The 20,788-nt window shown below is 34.2% G+C and overlaps 1 protein-coding gene across 1 annotated transcript in view; it reads right to left on the bottom strand.

The window, feature by feature from the left end:
• Positions 1-20,788, bottom strand: part of LOC140447601 (carboxylic ester hydrolase-like) — a 95,347-nt gene that overhangs the window by 20,294 nt on the left and 54,265 nt on the right. Inside the window, exon 8 of the mRNA XM_072540351.1 lies at positions 13,795-13,927. Within this exon, the coding sequence (XP_072396452.1) occupies positions 13,795-13,927 (133 nt within the window). The remainder of the gene's footprint in view (positions 1-13,794; positions 13,928-20,788) is intronic.

Here is a 20,788-nt window from a genome sequence, read left to right as displayed (position 1 = left end):
GACACAACAGATGTACCAGCTAATGCAAGAGATATGGATAGAAGAAGAACAATATCCCCCAACAATGGAAGAAAAGTATAATCTGCCTATTCATAAAAAAAAGACAAACTGTTGTGTAAGAATTATAGAGACATCTCTTTACTTTGTTCGGGATACAAAATACCCACAAACATCATTAATCGAAGACTCCAACCTCTCACGGAAAAAATCATCGGGGAATATCAAGCAGGGTTTAGGCAACATAAATCTACCATTGACCAACTATTTACAGTTAAACAAATACTAGCCAAAGCATACGAATATGACATGGACGTTTACAATCTCTTTGTAGATTTTAAACAAGCCTATGATTTAATAGATAGAACAATTCTACCTAATATATTGGAAGAATTTGGCATACCATCAAAATTAATACGACTAGTGCAAATGACAATGACAGAAATAGAAGCACAGGAACTATTCAGACAAATCACTGATGCGTTTACGATAACGCAAGGACTGAAACAAGGCGACGGACTGGCCCCGACGCTCTTTTTTCTTGTTTTTTGAATATGTAATTAGACGGTTGACAGCGAGCGGAAAGAACATAAAAACAAATCTACAATGCAGCGGAAGAAACCTACGTTGATTTGAAACAGAGTGCAGAAGCAGTAGGACTAGCAATAAATACAAATAAAACAAAACTACTCATACAAACCAGATCAAATAGACCGGCACAATAACACTTTATTGACGATATAGAACATGTGAATAGATTCACATACCTAGGAATGGATCTGGTCGCAAGCAATGAAGAAGAACCGGAAATAAATAGAAGTCTTATGCTGGCAAATAAAGCCTATTTCGCGATGGGCCACATATTCAAATCGCTAGACGTACACCGGAAAACAAAACTCCGGGTCTATAAAACAATAATCAGGCCCATAATAAGTTATGGTTGTGAAACATGAGTGGTGATACAGAAATCTGCCAATGCATTAGATGTGTTTGAAAGAAAAATATTACGTAGGATCCTGGGCCCAATAAGTAAAAACAACAACTGGCGAATTAGGTATAATAGAGAAATATACGAGCAATATAGCGAACCAACTCTAGCACAATACACTAAACTGCAGAGATTACGGTGATTAAGACCTGTTGGAAGACCTAAAAAGAGATGGAAAGACGAAGTCGATGACGATGCCAGGAACTGCCTGGGAACGCGTTCATGGAAAAGAACAGCGGTAAATCGAAATGATTGGAGAAGCCTGTTGAAGGAGGCCAAGGCCCGATTTGGGCTGTAGTACCATTGGATGGATGGATGGTAACCGAATGAATCATTTTTCTATGCGACAGCTTTACGTCTGTTACAGGTATATCCAATTCTATAAACTTTATTTAGTAATCTTCCGAATCGCCGTTGGAAAAGAACGACGAATCAACTAACCTAACAATCCCTTTCTTGTGATTAAAAAATATCGGAATATACGCTTTGGAACAGGTTATTTTGTTTAAGAATCTAGTGATAAATTCTTGGTCTGGCAATGCTAAACGTTTTAAAAATTTATTTCGATTTAAGCCAACTACCTAAACTATATTTTTATACTCATTATCTTGTTGAAAATAAAAACCTATTCTAATAAGAAACAGTCTATCTACAATATTTTTCTTGTATTCCAAAACTACACAGTCTTAAAACTAAATAATACGCCGTAATTTCCATTTATGGTCCTGCGAACCGCCCTTGGAATTACTAATTTTAAACCAAAACCTATCCTACCGTTATTGTGCTTATTAAAATTAGATATAGCATGGTGTACCAATATCAACATGAACGACCTTGTTTAAAGTTAATAACGAACTGAATCTCTCTCTCTTGTCGTTTCCCCATTACTAAGTATCGTGATTTCTTCCAATATTCCTATCAATTTTTCTCCATTGGTCTCTATCTTCAGCTACCCTGAGAGATTCGCAGAATGAGTTTCCAGCTGAATTCCTAATTTGGTCAGACCATCTGGTTGGTAATCGTCCTCTTTATCTTCTCCCAGGAACGTTTCCAGAACTAGTTAGTCTCTCCAAACTATCGTCACCTCTGCGAACCACGTGACCGAAAAATTGCAGAATACGTTGAAACATATTGTGGACAGCCTTTTTTTAATCTCGGGTTGGTTTAGAATGGAAATGTTTGTCCTATGAGCTGTCCACGGTATGCGCAGCATTCTTCTTCAGGACCACATTTCAAAGGCATTAATTTTTTGGCGCTTGCGTCCGCGAAGAGTCCAAGTCCCTACCTCGTATAGAAATATTAAGAACACAATGGCATTCACCAGTCTCATCTTGATATTTTAAGAGATAGACCTGTCTTTCCAAACTTTAGTTAGGTGACTCATCGCATTTTTTGCCATACCAATACGTCTCCGAACTTCTGCTTCACAGTTACCATCGTTAGTTATACTACACCCGAGATAGACAAAATTCACTACAGTACGACAGTACACTATCTGGTATTACTGTAACATGTTAGTTAGTTGAATAGTGTGAAATCTGTTGACCACCATTATTTTTGTCTTAGCTTTATTGATTTTCAGAACAACTTTATTGCTTTCGTACCCAACTTTCCGCAGGAGATTAAACATTTCTTGCTCATTTGCTGCTATACGTGTAGTGTCATCAGCAAATCTCAAATTGTAGATTTTCCTACCAGCCACTGTTACTCCACCGTAAAGTCATCCCCATGACATGTTCACCATAAATGTTGAATAAGTCCTTGTCTAACACCTGTCTCGTATTTGAATTGGTTTGAGAACTTCTGATCTAATCGTACTGTTGCTATATTGGACTGGTACAGATTTTTAATAAGTGTCTCCAGGTGCATTGGTGTACCCTGGTTCTACTAAAATGGACCACAGATTTATCCAGCTTACACAATCAAATGCCTTTTGGTAGCCAATGAAACATATAATCATAGGTACTTGAAATTTCCTAGACTTTTCAATGAGTTGTCTCAGGTTCAGGATTTATTCCCGTGTATCTTCACCCTTTACAAACCCCACTTGTTTCTGAGGTATTTGGTAATGTAGATAGGTTTTTAATCTATTTTTGATGATATGCAACAAGATTTTACTTGCATGTGTTACATTGGCGCACCCAGAATTTGACTGAGGGGGTTTTGAAATTTTTTTATGCTACCTCCATTTTGAGTTCTTAAAATTTGGGTTTTAGTTTAATTTAAAGTACTAAAGACAGCAGTGCCAAAGAATCAGGTATCTATTATCCTGCCTACCAACTAAAACCACCCTCTCTTACTTGTGTACTCCGAAAGTGGGGTGGCCTCTGTAAGGCTGAAGACATTTTTGGAACACTCCCTTCTCTTATTTAGATCTTATCTATTGTTTTGAAGCTATTTTCTTGTGGCATTTTAAAGTAATTACTCTTTTAATGGGAATATGCCATAATTGAAGGTTAAAATAAGTTTATTGACGTTAAACATTAATTCAACTTGTAAATACATTACATTTTGGAGACGGCTATCGCCGTATTCCCGTTCTCCTCCGCCAATCCTCCCGGTCCAAGACATGCTCCTCCTCAAACCTCTCTATTCCATCGCGTCCATGAGTCGAGGCGAGAAGGCCTTGCCTGTCGTAAGAGGCTTTTACCTTAAAACCCACCACTCTTCGAGTGTACCTTAGGTTATTTTGGATTGACGGTCGTACTCCTTTTCTCGATGTATATATATATATATATATATATATATATATATATATATATATATATATATATATAAAAATGTGCACTCGTAAGTGAATGGGATGTTTTCGGTCAATTTGGAGATAAAAAAGACAAGAGTTGTGCTACTTTATCTATTTATTGAAGACGTTTCGCCCATTGTTCAATAAGCATCATCAGTTCATCTTTAAAAGATCTGTAGCATTAAATAGCATATAAAAAAAAGACATTAAGGTTTAAATGTTTAAACCTTAATGTTTTTTACTTAAGTTTTTATAACAACTTTTTTATACATGTATTTTTATCACATGTTCTTTTGCTGTGCTAATTTTGTTAAATTTGCAAACTATACCTAGTTTCAATTAATTATTTTATACAACGTTAACTTTGAATGTCCAGTTTCGTAAGTTTTTTCATATTTTTAACATCATTGACTGCTACATGTCTTTGTAAGGTAACACACTTTTGTTGTAACTTCTCTATGGATGTTTGGTTTCATATTGTTCTTTTTAGATGAACTGATGATGCTTTCTGAGCAGAAAGCGAAACGTCTTCAATAAATAGATGAAGTAGCCACCTTCTTTGTCTTTTATTTCTCCACTTTGACCGAAAAACCCACCACTCTTCGAGTGTACCTTAGTTTATATATATATATATATATATATATATATATATATATATATATATATATATATATATATATATATATATATATATATATATTCATATATGTACATTGATGGCAGGCTATATACATTATATGTACTATACGTCTCACGTCGTCGTTTGATTTAATGTGTAATGTGCTAGTATTAGGCTAGTTGTTTATTTTGTAATCAGTCAGAGGCCCTTTTCAGGACAATAAAGCAAATTTACTTTATTTTTACCTTATGCTTTATATATAAAGCAAATATGTCTATTATCATCCATAGTGTCATGTGATATGTCGTATGTCGCTATATATCCATTCATAACGAAGATGATGTGTAGTGCTTTTTTTGTAGTATCTTTGTTTGTTTTTTTTCTATTTAAATAAATAAATTAGTTATACCCTTCCCTTTTATTTGCTATGTCGCATGTTAGGATTCGATCAGTTGTTTATTTTGTTCTTAGCCTGAGGCCTTCTTTAAGCCAATAAATCAAAATTTGTCTTATAGTAAATCTATTTTTATCTATAGTGCGCTATGATATCTCGTATGTTGCTATACGTTCAATAATATTAAAGATACTGTGTAGTGTCCTTTTGGTAGTCGCCTTGTTTGTTTTTTCTATCTGAATATAGTTGTTATATCCACCTCTTTCATTTGCTATGTCGCATGTTAGGTTTCGATCAGTTGTTTATTTTGTATTCAGCAAGAGGCCTTCTTTAAGTTAATAAATTAAAATTTGTCTTACAGTAAATTTATTTTTATCTATAGTGCCCTATGGTACTTCATATGTCATTATACGTTTATTAATAATAAATATACTGTGTAGTGCCGTTTTGGTAGTCACCTTGTGTGTTTTTGCTATCTGAAGATATTCGTTATATCCTCCCCTTTCATTTGCTATGTCGTATGTTAGGATTTGATCAGTTTATTATTTTGTATTCCTTACATCGTGATTGTATATGGCCACAACGAAGACAATTTACATTGTAACATTGTACTAAAGGGTAGATTTACAATTAATTAGAGTAATTCACTATGTTAATTTTATATTATTAGGAATTCGATTTCCCGAAAAAATGTTTATGATCATTTGTAGTCTGTCATATCCTTTGAAGTTTGACATATTCAGTTTTGTTGGTAACCGGTAAAAAAAGAAGAAGAGTACATAGGGGTAATAGGGAAACATAGTTTGCATAGAGACACAAATGAGAATGGTCAGTTTCTAATAGATTTCGCAGCTGGAAAGAATATGATTATCAGTTCGGCATGCTTCCCACATCGGGACATACATAAGGGCACCTGGATATGACCTGATGGAAATACAATCAATCAAATAGACCATATACAGGCTGAAAAAAAAAATGGCGACGAGTATATTAGATGTAAAAAGCAGACGTGGAGCAAGCTGTGACTCAGACCATCTGCTAGTACTGACACGGTTTAGATGCAAAATCAGTCGACAGGTAAAGAAAAATATCCAAAACAAGAAAAACTAAACTTAGATAACCTAAAAGTCTCTGAGGTACAAGAAAGATTTGAGAGAACGGTGGATGAAAAATTACTAGAAGAAAACAGAGCAGACTCCACAATAGAAAACCAATGAAACACCATAAGCAGTATCATACTCAACACAGCGAAAGAAGTCCTAGGAACAAAGACACAACGGAGAGAAGAAACATGGTTCGATGAAGAATGCAAACAAGCTATACAGGAAAGAAATTAAGTACATAAGAATTACATACACAGACGTACTAGAGAGAGAAAAACAGAACTTGAGAACAAAAGACGAAGAGCAGATAAACTGTGCAGGCAGAAAAAGAGAAAGTACGAAAACCAACGGATACTAAACATAGAGAGGGAGTTTAAGGAAAACGAAACACGTAGTGCATACCAATTTATTAAACATCTTAGACAGGGATACAAACCGAAGACTAGCCTCTGCAAAAATAAGAAGGGTGAAATCATTAGCGATATGGACGAAATTAAGAGAACCTGGATGACATATTTTAAGGAATTACTAAACAAAGGGACACAACCGCCATTACAACAACAGAGGCAGCTGCATGTACGGCAAGAGGTACAACAACAAGAACTGGGGGAAGATTTAGAAGAAAATGAATTAACTAGACCCCCAACGCTAGAGGAGGTCCAAACGGCAATCCACATACAAAAAAGCCATAAAGCACTGGGAATAGATAAAATACCGGCAGAACTACTCAAGCAAGGAGGAAGGAATTTGACAAAACAGATGTACCAGCTAATGCGAGAGATATGGATAGAAGAAGAACAATATCCCCCAACAATGGAAGAAAAGTATAATCTGCCTATTCATAAAAAAAAAGACAAACTGTTGTGTAAGAATTATAGAGACATCTCTTTACTTTGTTCGGGATACAAAATACCCACAAACATCATTAATCGAAGACTCCAACCTCTCACGGAAAAAATCATCGGGGAATATCAAGCAGGGTTTAGGCAACATAAATCTACCATTGACCAACTATTTACAGTTAAACAAATACTAGCCAAAGCATACGAATATGACATGGACGTTTACAATCTCTTTGTAGATTTTAAACAAGCCTATGATTTAATAGATAGAACAATTCTACCTAATATATTGGAAGAATTTGGCATACCATCAAAATTAATACGACTAGTGCAAATGACAATGACAGAAATAGAAGCACAGGAACTATTCAGACAAATCACTGATGCGTTTACGATAACGCAAGGACTGAAACAAGGCGACGGACTGGCCCCGACGCTCTTTTTTCTTGTTTTTTGAATATGTAATTAGACGGTTGACAGCGAGCGGAAAGAACATAAAAACAAATCTACAATGCAGCGGAAGAAACCTACGTTGATTTGAAACAGAGTGCAGAAGCAGTAGGACTAGCAATAAATACAAATAAAACAAAACTACTCATACAAACCAGATCAAATAGACCGGCACAATAACACTTTATTGACGATATAGAACATGTGAATAGATTCACATACCTAGGAATGGATCTGGTCGCAAGCAATGAAGAAGAACCGGAAATAAATAGAAGTCTTATGCTGGCAAATAAAGCCTATTTCACGATGGGCCACATATTCAAATCGCTAGACGTACACCGGAAAACAAAACTCCGGGTCTATAAAACAATAATCAGGCCCATAGTAAGTTATGGTTGTGAAACATGAGTGGTGATACAGAAATCTGCCAATGCATTAGATGTGTTTGAAAGAAAAATATTACGTAGGATCCTGGGCCCAATAAGTAAAAACAACAACTGGCGAATTAGGTATAATAGAGAAATATACGAGCAATATAGCGAACCAACTCTAGCACAATACACTAAACTGCAGAGATTACGGTGATTAAGACCTGTTGGAAGACCTAAAAAGAGATGGAAAGACGAAGTCGATGACGATGCCAGGAACTGCCTGGGAACGCGTTCATGGAAAAGAACAGCGGTAAATCGAAATGATTGGAGAAGCCTGTTGAAGGAGGCCAAGGCCCGATTTGGGCTGTAGTACCATTGGATGGATGGATGGTAACCGGATGAATCATTTTTCTATGCGACAGCTTTACGTCTGTTACAGGTATATCCAATTCTATAAACTTTATTTAGTAATCTTCCGAATCGTCGTTGGAAAAGAACGACGAATCAACTAACCTAACAATCCCTTTCTTGTGATTAAAAAATATCGGAATATACGCTTTGGAACAGGTTATTTTGTTTAGGAATCTAGTGATAAATTCTTGGTCTGGCAATGCTAAACGTTTTAAAAATGACCTTATTTCGATTTAAGCCAACTACCTTTATGTCTAAACTATATTTTTATACTCATTATCTTGTTGAAAATAAAAACCTATTCTGATAAGAAACAGTCTATCTACAATATTTTTCTTGTATTCCAAAACTACACAGTCTTAAAACTAAATAATACGCTGTAATTTCCATTTATGGTCCTGCGAACCGCCCTTGGAATTACTAATTTTAAACCAAAACCTATCCTACCGTTATTGTGCTTATTAAAATTAGATATAGCATGGTGTACCAATATCAACATGAACGACCTTGTTTAAAGTTAATAACGAACTGAATCTCTCTCTCTTGTCGTTTCCCCATTACTAAGTATCGTGATTTCTTCCAATATTCCTATCAATTTTTCTCCATTGGTCTCTATCTTCAGCTACCCTGAGAGATTCGCAGAATGAGTTTCCAGCTGAATTCCTAATTTGGTCAGACCATCTGGTTGGTAATCGTCCTCTTTATCTTCTCCCAGGAACGTTTCCAGAACTAGTTAGTCTCTCCAAACTATCGTCACCTCTGCGAACCACGTGACCGAAAAATTGCAGAATACGTTGAAACATATTGTGGACAGCCTTTTTTAAATCTCGGGTTGGTTTAGAATGGAAATGTTTGTCCTATGAGCTGTCCACGGTATGCGCAGCATTCTTCTTCAGGACCACATTTCAAAGGCATTAATTTTTTGGCGCTTGCGTCCGCGAAGAGTCCAAGTCCCTACCTCGTATAGAAATATTGAGAACACAATGGCATTCACCAGTCTCATCTTGATATTTTAAGAGATAGACCTGTCTTTCCAAACTTTAGTTAGGTGACTCATCGCATTTTTTGCCATACCAATACGTCTCCGAACTTCTGCTTCACAGTTACCATCGTTAGTTATACTACACCCGAGATAGACAAAATTCACTACAGTACGACAGTACACTATCTGGTATTACTGTAACATGTTAGTTAGTTGAATAGTGTGAAATCTGTTGACCACCATTATTTTTGTCTTAGCTTTATTGATTTTCAGAACAACTTTATTGCTTTCGTACCCAACTTTCCGCAGGAGATTAAACATTTCTTGCTCATTTGCTGCTATACGTGTAGTGTCATCAGCAAATCTCAAATTGTAGATTTTCCTACCAGCCACTGTTACTCCACCGTAAAGTCATCCCCATGACATGTTCACCATAAATGTTGAATAAGTCCTTGTCTAACACCTGTCTCGTATTTGAATTGGTTTGAGAACTTCTGATCTAATCGTACTGTTGCTATATTGGACTGGTACAGATTTTTAATAAGTGTCTCCAGGTGCATTGGTGTACCCTGGTTCTACTAAAATGGACCACAGATTTATCCAGCTTACACAATCAAATGCCTTTTGGTAGCCAATGAAACATATAATCATAGGTACTTGAAATTTCCTAGACTTTTCAATGAGTTGTCTCAGGTTCAGGATTTATTCCCGTGTATCTTCACCCTTTACAAACCCCACTTGTTTCTGAGGTATTTGGTAATGTAGATAGGTTTTTAATCTATTTTTGATGATATGCAACAAGATTTTACTTGCATGTGTTACATTGGCGCACCCAGAATTTGACTGAGGGGGTTTTGAATTTTTTTTATGCTACCTCCATTTTGAGTTCTTAAAATTTGGGTTTTAGTTTAATTTAAAGTACTAAAGACAGCAGTGCCAAAGAATCAGGTATCTATTATCCTGCCTACCAACTAAAACCACCCTCTCTTACTTGTGTACTCCGAAAGTGGGGTGGCCTCTGTAAGGCTGAAGACATTTTTGGAACACTCCCTTCTCTTATTTAGATCTTATCTATTGTTTTGAAGCTATTTTCTTGTGGCATTTTAAAGTAATTACTCTTTTAATGGGAATATGCCATAATTGAAGGTTAAAATAAGTTTATTGACGTTAAACATTAATCCAACTTGTAAATACATTACATTTTGGAGACGGCTATCGCCGTATTCCCGTTCTCCTCCGCCAATCCTCCCGGTCCAAGACATGCTCCTCCTCAAACCTCTCTATTCCATCGCGTCCATGAGTCGAGGCGAGAAGGCCTTGCCTGTCGTAAGAGGCTTTTACCTTAAAACCCACCACTCTTCGAGTGTACCTTAGGTTATTTTGGATTGACGGTCGTACTCCTTTTCTCGATATATATATATATATATATATATATATATATATATATATATATATATATATATATATATATATATATATATATATATATATATATATATATATATATATATATATATATAAAAATGTGCACTCGTAAGTGAATGGGATGTTTTCGGTCAATTTGGAGATAAAAAAGACAAGAGTTGTGCTACTTTATCTATTTATTGAAGACGTTTCGCCCATTGTTCAATAAGCATCACCAGTTCATCTTTAAAAGATCTGTAGCATTAAAATGTTATTATTGCAAAGAAACATCATATATATATTTTAAAAATATATATTTTTTGATAGATTTCATCAATCAATGTTTTCAAAAGTGAAATTTAAAACAAATTAATATAAAATTAGTTAAATTGGGAATCTTCCGGCGTTCTTGTTTGTGTGTTTTTGCTGATATATTTAGTATATTAATTTTTGATGTTTCTTTGCAATAATAACATTTTAATGCTACAGATCTTTTAAAGATGAACTGATGATGCTTATTGAACAATGGGCGAAACGTCTTCAATAAATAGATAAAGTAGCACAACTCTTGTCTTTTTTATCTCCAAATTGACCGAAAACATCCCATTCACTTACGAGTGCACATTTTTTTATATTAAATTAAACGGTCATATTCCTTAAAATATTAAATTAAACGGTCATATTCCTTAAAGATATATATATATATATATATATATATATATATATATATATATATATATATATATATATATATATTTATATATATATATATATATATATATATATATATATATATATATATATATATATATACAAACAACACAGTATATTAGGGTTGCAGTCAGAAAATTGGCCGGGATGGTAATGAAACACTCTGTTGAATTTTTGTCTAGCTTTCGGAATGGTTTTATTCATTTTTCAAGACCCTGTTATAAGAAAAATATGTAAATATTTATAAAATATCACAATTCTTCAGTGCAACTTACTAGTCGTTGAGATTATTTGTAAAAGCTTTGGCACTCAACATTAATAACACACATATAAAATATAAAATAATGGACAAAATACATTCTAAAATTTTTAAAATTCAGGTACAGATAGTAAAACTTAGTTTATGGCATCTTTTACTGGTGTGTTTTAACTCTGACACATGTAGTAAAAGACGCACTGCGGATTTGATAACTATTTAATCCTTATCCAAAAGCTAATAAGTTTTTTGACTTGCTTTATTAACTCTTCCACTAATCAAAATTATTTAAGAGTGAATTCATCTATATTTCAATCCGATGTGGAATTTAAATATTTTTAAAATTATTTTAAAAATTCTGACAGAATTTTAAAAGAAGGTAAATTTTATAAGGTACTGAAACTATTTTCTTGTGGCAGGTCTAAATTAAATATTATGTTTGTATACCTATTGGATTATTGGTTAATTTATTTGATAACTGCATGAGATAGGTATAGGGAATACTAATACAGATCGATAATAAAAAACATACTTTTCTAAAATAATTAGTCACATACAGGGTGTCCCATTTGAAAAAAAAAAGAATTAGGCGAAAATTTAAGATGCCAGTTTAATGCCAATTTTGACAGCATCCTGTAGAATGAAAAAAGCAACTTTACACTGTAAACGATAATGCTATATCCACTTAATGAGTTTTAAGGAATTTAAACTTTTATTCAAATTACATTAGAGGATATTGAACTTATCTTAATTTTCATCTAAAAACCATTATAACTCAAAATGTTTCGAAAGATTTCAGCGGTTAGTACAATTAAACTTACAGCTAAGATTATTACTATTACAAAAGAGTTAATATTAGACTTAACAGTCTTCCGGGTTGAACCGCGTTGATTACCATTGCGCCGAGTTTTCGACATCATCTTTGATGTATTCTTCAGGGTTTCCGAGGTCCCAGTCTCCCGAGCCTCCAGACACTACTATACTGATCACTAATCAATGCATTACTGGTACTAGGAACAGAGGACGGTTTATTTATACTGTCGATGGTGACGTGGTTTGGGTGGAGGTTAGCGTGAGGATTGGTACGGAGACTGGCGCGAGGATTTGCACGAATATTTCTCACAGTAGGATTTTGATTAGCGTGTGAAATGGACGATATTTTCTTTATGAGAGGTCTTCATGTTGAAGGTAAACGTATGCCGTCGTCTCTTTTATTGAGACAATTTAGCCTTTTTTCAATTTCTCTGGCTTCTCGGATAATTCTTGGTTTATAGAAGCGAATGAGGGCTATGATTCTGGAGTTTTCAAAATCAATTTTGTGACCTTTATGAAGATGGTGTTGACCTAGAGCTAAAATTGAATGGGAATTGCGAACAGAAATGTAATGTTAATAAATTCATTTTTGGATTATACGATTTGTTTGGCCTATATAGAATCGGTGAAAGTCTGCACACGGAATATCATAAACTTCGTGTTGTTCTTTTGAAATGTTGTCTTAGATTGATCGAACAAGAGATGAAAGTTTTTGTTGGGGGGTAAATATTGTCTTTATTCTTATTGATTTAAGAATTTTGTCAGTGACACCTTTGATTTAAGGAAGGAACACTTTCGTATGATGAGGATCTCAGTCTTTGGGTTGAAATTGAGTAGGAGATTGATGTCTGCGGATGCTCCTATTGATGTGATTTTCGCGGTAACCGTTTAGGATGAGGGCTTGTTTGAAACTAGAGAGCTCAGCGGGCCTACTTGCATCATCGCAATGGTGCCCCATTGGGGCACTATGTATTTGTCTGTAGAATTGTTTGGAAGATGAAATATGTGTTGGACATACAATGTTTAATAAGAGATTAGTGGTCTTGCTGGATACTCTATTTAGTTTCCCGAATGTTTAGAGTTTTGTCTATAGAAATGTTTGTAAAGAGTGAAACGATATCGAAAAAGACTAGAATGTCTGGCGCTGAGATAGGCTATTTTTTAGAAAGTGTAATGAAATAAACAGAATTTTTAAGGAAGAATGAAGTATTTTCGGCGAAAGGTTCTAGAGTTTTGGCCAAGTACTTGGCCAATGGTTGTGTAAGGCAGTTGTGTGCACTGAAAATGAGCCGTAAAGGAATATAGGGTTTGTGAATTTTGGGTAGGTCATATCTTCGGAGTGTTGGGGAAGACTTTTCACGAGAAATTAGAGATTGTTTTATGTCAACAGGAAGAGAGGTTTTATTGATAATGGCTTTTATTGCTTTTTCCAGATAGGTTGTTGGATTGTTAGAAATTGGTCTGTAGTCTGGAGTATTAATAAGATTTGAGTTTATTAATGTAAGAAAAATTGTTTAGAATGACGGTTGAATTGTCTTTATCGGCGGGAAGAATGACTAGATTTGGATTTGACTAAAGTACTTTCAGGACTTTTTCTCGGATTGGCTAATGTTTAGAGTAGGACGCTTCAGAGTTTCTAAGAAATCTTGTCTTATTACTTTAGCGTCTTTGGAGGGTATATATACATATATATAGCACTTAATATCTTACCTTTAAAAGTTCCATTTGCACCATCCCCAAGTAGTCCTTTATATGAAAATACATAAAAGTAAACTGGCGAATATTTTGCCATATCGAGAACAGTTCGTCGTGTAGGTCTATTAAATTGATCATCACTGATAAACTAAAACAATTTATTAATTTCCATATTAATAATTTCCATAATAAATACTGCTTCATATAAATTTTTTTTTAAACTATGTAAATATATATGTATATATATATACATATATATATATATATATATATATATATATATATATATATATATATATTGTTATGATATGTAAAATCAAGAAAATATTGGTTTGTTTAAAATATTTCAAAGTTCAACAAAAAAATTAAAATAATTCAGAAAGTATAACCAACAAACATTTCTAAGAAGGAAAGTTATTAAATTCTTGGATTATCTGTACTAAACAAAAAGTAAGCTTTACATAAATTATTTCTTTGTAATACTTCAGTTGACCCGCATAAGTTTAAGTGAAACAAAAGACAAATTGAAACGGGTTTTTACAAATACATTAGTGCAGTAATTAAAGACAATAGAAGATATTTTAGAAAGAGGTTTTTGTTAGTTTTAAGAATTATAGAAAATAATATTTGTAAATAAGTTTTAGGAAATTTTATAATTATAGGTAAAAATTTGTTTGTTATCGAAATGAAAAAATGGGGAATTGTGACGAGTTTTGATTGGCGGAGATTGAAAAAGGTGGGATAAGGAAAGTTTAGCTAGATTGAGGAGAGAGAAAATATAGGCAGTTGGTTTCCAAGTCTTCAAGAAAGAACAGTGTTTGTTCTCTGTCGGTTCCCGAAATGTAGCAAGCAGTAGTGTTGAATGTTAGTGAGTTTTTGTGGAGTTAGTGTATCTGACAGAAGCTGAAACAACAAAATATTGTAAGTCATATTTCTCTACTTATATTCCAAGAGTCACTGTTCAGGCCAACGAGAGATTCAGTTTATCGTAAAGAGAAGATATTCCAAGAGTCAATTTATCACTCGGGCCAACGAGAGATTCAGTTTATCGAGAGGAGAAAGGCTATCATAATTTGAATGATTTGTGCTTTTGAAGGAGATCATTAAGGACGATATACTTGCAACAATCTGATGTAAGATTGCTGATTACATAGGGAGCGGTTGAGAGGAGATAATATAATCTACAAGGAACAAGGATTTGGACCACTCATCATCAGAGAGAGATAATTTTGTTTTCTGCAGTTTTTTTCTTTTATTGATAACACAATTTTTACACGTAATTTAGAAAGGATATAAATATTTGGATTAGGAGAGTTAGAATAGTTTGGGATTTTGAGATTTCAATTAATATTGTTTGTACCATTAATTTTGATTGTTCACGTACGGAGAACAAAATTTTGAGAATCCTTATATGAGATTTGTTTATTGAAAACTTTTGAGTGTGAATTATTTCATTATTTTTATTTCAATATATAGTGTTAGATCATATGTGTTTTTTATTATTCCGGTATTCTCTGGACCTTACCTTTCACATGTAATAGCATAGATATTGAAGCACGAATTTAACCCTGAGATAAAAGAATTAAAAATTGTGATAGAGTCATAATCATATCATTTAAATAATTTTAATTAATCAAAAAAATTAATTAGCTAATTATAGCTTGGCGCACCAAGACTTTAAATATCACAATAACTGGCTTCCAAAACGTGGGGCTTGAAAATATCGCAGCTTTACATTTGAAGGAAGGGAAAGAGATCTGGAATAAGTACAGGTGATCCAGAGATAAAAACATATAACATTGAGGGAATTTGAATTTGAAAGTATTTTGACAATTTTTTCCAGGGAATATAAATTTGATTTATTGATTGATCGTAGTTAGTGGATATTTACTGCTATTGAATTATTTGATTTTATTTTCTTTACCAATCGTACATTTGATATTTATTTTGAATTATTTGAATTTTACTGATTGCATATTTGATATTTGTCGTGAAAATTTAATACATTTGGGGAGAAACATTGTCGTGTTCTGAAACATATAGAGTGTTGTAAAATTTCACATTTGGCGGGGACAAAAACAATAACAAAAAGTAACAACATGTCTGTCACAAGGAGACAAATTAAAATGCAGGAAAGGAAGGAGGATAACAGAGAAGATGAAACAATTTTGGAAGAAGTATCGGATAATGAAGGAAATGTGACAATAGTTGAGGAGAGAAAAGAACTATCAGGAATAGATAAAATATTACAACTAATGCAACTCCAGTCACAAAAAATGGATGAAACAAAACAAACAATGGAAGAAAACCAACGGGAAACAAGGCAAGCAATAGAACTAAATAACAGAAATATAGAGCAGCGCTTGGAAAACTATGAACAAAAATTAGAAGAAAATGATAGAAAAATGGAAAAGCGTTGGGACAAATATGAAAATGAGGTAAAAGTCTGTTTAGAAAAAGTCAGAGAAGAAACAGAGAGGAAACTAGAGATGCAGAGAGAAGAAATAGAAACTAAAATGAAAGATATTAAGACTGTACAGAAAAAGGAATTAGAACAGTTAGAAACAAAATTTGAAATGGCTTTACAAGAAGACAAGAAAGAAATAGAAAAACAAATTGAGGATATCAGAAAACAACGAGATATGGGAGACAGGAGAGAAGTACTCATCCAAAGTCCGGGTGACATAAAAATACAGTTTGGCGGGGATATTCGGAAAACACACCCAGTACCGTTTGTTAAAAATTTGAAAACCAAATTACAACATATTAGATATTTTGACGATTGCAAAGAAACAATTAGAAACCATTTGAAAGAAGGAGCAGCGTTATGGTATGAAAGCAAGGAAGATGAGTTTGAAAATTGGACAGATTTTGAAAATAAATTTCTCAACTATTTCTGGGGGAAAAATAAACAGAGAGAAATCAACCAAGAGCTACAGAATGGAAAATATCACGAAAAAATGGGAATATCTGAAGAAAGATATGCTTTGCAGATATATAACAATTCAAAATATCTAGAATACAAATATTCTACCGAACAGCTGGTAGAAATGATCAGCAGACATTTTGAGGAAACGTTGGAAGACCACGTGATTTTGAGAAATTATCAAGATATTGATAGTTTGTGCCAATTCCTTCAATTAAAAGAAGCAAAAAGAAAAGAAATGAGAAATAGAAGACAACATGACCAATATAATGGACCGGAAAGAAGGTATTCATCAAATTATGACCAGAGAAACCGACATCCCAGATCAACAAACGAATATAGGCCGAGAAATCACAATAATTACAATAGACAACAAAATTACGATAACAGGAATGACACACAACATAGAACATATGAAAATCACAACAGGAATAGAGATGCACAAAATACTCCGAATAGGAATACTAACGAACAAAGGGATGATAGAAATAACCAGAGCTTCCAACAACAAAATAGAAGGGAGATGAATCATGTAGCAATAGGAAACGAAAGACAAATCTCTAATTCTAATCTAATATTTTTAGATGCATTTATAAAACATCATCATCATCAATCAGCCAATCCCGTCCACTGCTGGACATAGGCCTCCCTCAGTTCTTTCCAGTGTTCTCTACACTGGGCCGCTTGTAGCCAGTTTCCCGCTACTCTTTTTATGTCGTCGGTCCATCTAGTCGGTGGTCGTCCTCGGCTTCTTTTATAATTTCTGGGCCTCCATTCCATAATTCGTCTTGTCCATCGTCCATCTTGTGTTCTGGCTAAGTGTCCTGCCCAGTTCCACTTAAGTCTCGTGGTTCTTTCGATGACGTCTTGAACTCCTGATCTTTGCCTGATTTGTCGGTTTGTTATGTGGTCTCGGAGGCTCACATTCAGCATTGCACGTTCCATGGCTCGTTGTGTAACTCTTAGTTTATTCGCAGATTTCTGCGTAAGTGTTAAAGTCTCTGCTCCATAAGTTTGTACAGGCAAAACACATTGGTTATAAACTTTTCGCTTGAGACACATGGGAATTGAACTTTTTAGAATATGGCTTAGTTTGCCAAATGCTGCCCATGTCAGGCCTATTCGCCTCTGTATTTCATGTGTTTGATTGTCTCTGTTTATTTTGATCTCGTGTCCCAGATATTTGTAAGTGTCTGTTTGTTGTATGGTATTATTGTCGATAGTTATATTTCCACTCATTACGAGATTTGTCATAAGTTTAGTTTTCTCAAAGTTTATCTTTAATCCTGCTCTTTCAGACAGACTTTTAAGCGAATGTAGCATAGAAACCGTATCCTGTAAGTTATCTGCGATTAATACGACATCATCTGCAAACCTCAGATGATTTAATCTTTCTCCATCTATATTGATGCCCATATCTTGCCATTGGGTGTTCTTAAATATTGACTCTAGAGCTGCCGTGAACAATTTTGGTGAAATATTGTCTCCTTGTCTTACTCCTCGATCTAAGCTGAATTTTTCTGTGTCTTCGTGTAGTCGTATACTTGATGTAGCGTTCTCGTAGATGTTTTTGATTAGTGACGTGTACCTGTAATCTATTCGGCTTTGATTTAGGGCTTCCAATACGGTTTCAAACTCTACAGTATCAAAAGCCTTCTCGTAATCGACAAATGCAAGAACCAGTGGTATGTTGTACTCGATGCATTTTTCAATTAAGATCTTTATGGTATGCAAATGGTCATTTGTGCCATATCCTCTCCTAAAGCCTGCCTGTTCTTTGGGCTGATAGAAATCAAGTTTAGGTGTTAGTCTCTTTGTTAAGATTTTCATAAAGAGTTTATACATATGTGTCAAGAGGCTGATGGGTCTATAATTTTCTAATTTAGTAATATCACCTTTTTTGTGTAACAAGACTATCACTGCATTGTTCCAGTCTTTAGGAATCGTACCCGCATGTAAGCATTTATTAAACAGTTCGCTTACTGATTTTAATAGAATTTCTCCTCCTGCTTTTATTGCCTCAATAACGAGTCCATCGTCACCAGGCGATCGATGGTTCTTCATTTCCTTTAAAGCTGATCTTACTTCTGACACAGTAATGGGTAAAAGTATTTCCGATCCCTGATTTATGAGAGTCTTTACTCGTGTCGGTAAATTTTCTTGTGATCTTTGGCTGGTATAGAGGTCTTTATAAAACTCTCTAGTTATTTTCAGAATGTTTTGTTTATCTGTTGTTGCCTTTCCGTCTTTATCTTCTAGCTTGTATATTTCTTTTTTACTTTGTGTGAGTTCTCTTTTCATTATCTTTAAACCTTTGTTCTTTTCTACTGTTTGAGTAATTACATTAGTATTATATCTTCTTATATCTCTTCTAATATCCGCTGAAATTCTTTTATTTAGTTTTCTATATTCTTCTTTGTTTCCCTTTTCTTTCTCGCTTAGGTTTCGTCGTATTTCCATGAGAGCTTTTGTGTCTTTGCTAATCTTTTCACTTTTGGTGTAATTTTTCTTGCAAAATTTGAGTTGTGCGTTTCTAACCGAGTCTGTAATTAATTTATTATGATCGTCGATACTTAGAGGTTTGGGATTATTACTCTGTAAAGTTTCTGCTATATTTTTTATGTACGCTTCTGGCTGATTTGGTGAATTCCAAACTATGCGTTTGCCACTGTTTATCATCTTTGCTCTTTCTTTTTGTAGGTTTATCGTTATTCTAGCTCTTACTGGTCTGTGGTCGCTTCCTACTGATAGTTTATTAAGTACAGTGACATCTTGAATAATTTGCTTTTTGTCTGTTAATATATAATCATATTCGCTCTTAGTTCTTCCATCTGGACTAACCCACGTCCATTTTTACTCTGTTTCTTCTTAAAAAAGGTGTTCATTGCATACAGTTTGTGTTGCAGTAGAAAGTTGGTAAGTATTTCGCCTCTTTCGTTTCTTACTCCGATTCCAAAATCTCCGATTGCTACTTCTTGTTCGTCCTTTTTCCTTCCGAGTTTCCCGTTAAAATCTCCCATTATCAGATTGTAATGGGCCGGTTCCTGCTTTTTTGCTCTTTCGATTTCCTCATAGAAGGCTTCAACAATCTCATCTTCGTAATCGCTGGTGGGGGCGTACACCTGGATTATTTTCAGATTGTATCTCTTATTTAGTCTTAGATTTATATACATAACTCTTGGGGTTATAAATATGTTATAAAACTGTTATAAATATAAAAATCTGTTATAAAACATAAAGCAATTAAAATTGTGATTGATTCTGGCTCGGAGATATCGCTAATCAATAAAAAACTAGTAAAAGAATTAAATTTGGACAGATTTGTGTATAAGATTCCTAGGGTTGATTTAGTGGGTGCAAACAATAAAAATTTGACGACAGTAAACGAAGGCTTGGGAGTACAGATAAGAGTGGGAAACAAATTCCATATTATGAAATGTGTGGTGATTGAAGATTTAAATCATGATATGATAGCGGGAATTGATGAATTGAGGAAAAAAGATATCACCATAAATTTTTCGGAAAATAAACTGGAAATCAGAGCAGAACCAGACAACACAGGAGAAGAAAAGCAAACAGATAGGAAAACAAATTCTGGAAGGATCAATGCACAGGAAAAACGCAAAGAAATCGAGATGACTGTAGAGGATAAACCGAAAGTACAAGAACAAGATCTAACAGAAAAGAAAAAGAGAAGGAAGAAAAAGAAGAAGAGTTCGAAAAGAAAGCAGGAAAATAAGATGGAGACCAGAGAAAAACAGGAAATAGAAGGTACAGAAGAATTGTTGGCAACCGACGATAAAACAGAATGGAAGCAGGAAGAAAAGGAAGGTATCATCAGAGAAGTGAAAGGAATAGAAACATGGTGCTCGGAATACCAAAGGGAATTAGAGGATAAAAAGAAAACAGAAGAAAAAATGGCACTGATGGACGAGAATCCAGAATTTTGTGAAGAAGTATTATGGACAGTGAACACATGTGAACAAAAGGTGGATGAAAGAAAAATAAATTGTGGAAAAAACATGGAGAAGGAAATAGAGAAGATTTTAGGAAACCATGGAGATTTTGTTAATAAAGTAAATC

The sequence above is a fragment of the Diabrotica undecimpunctata genome, chromosome 8, assembly GCF_040954645.1.
Source record: "Diabrotica undecimpunctata isolate CICGRU chromosome 8, icDiaUnde3, whole genome shotgun sequence".
NCBI lineage: Eukaryota > Metazoa > Arthropoda > Insecta > Coleoptera > Chrysomelidae > Diabrotica > Diabrotica undecimpunctata.
The sequence above is the reverse complement of the archived record's forward strand: the minus strand, read 5'-3'. Positions and strand labels throughout refer to the sequence as shown.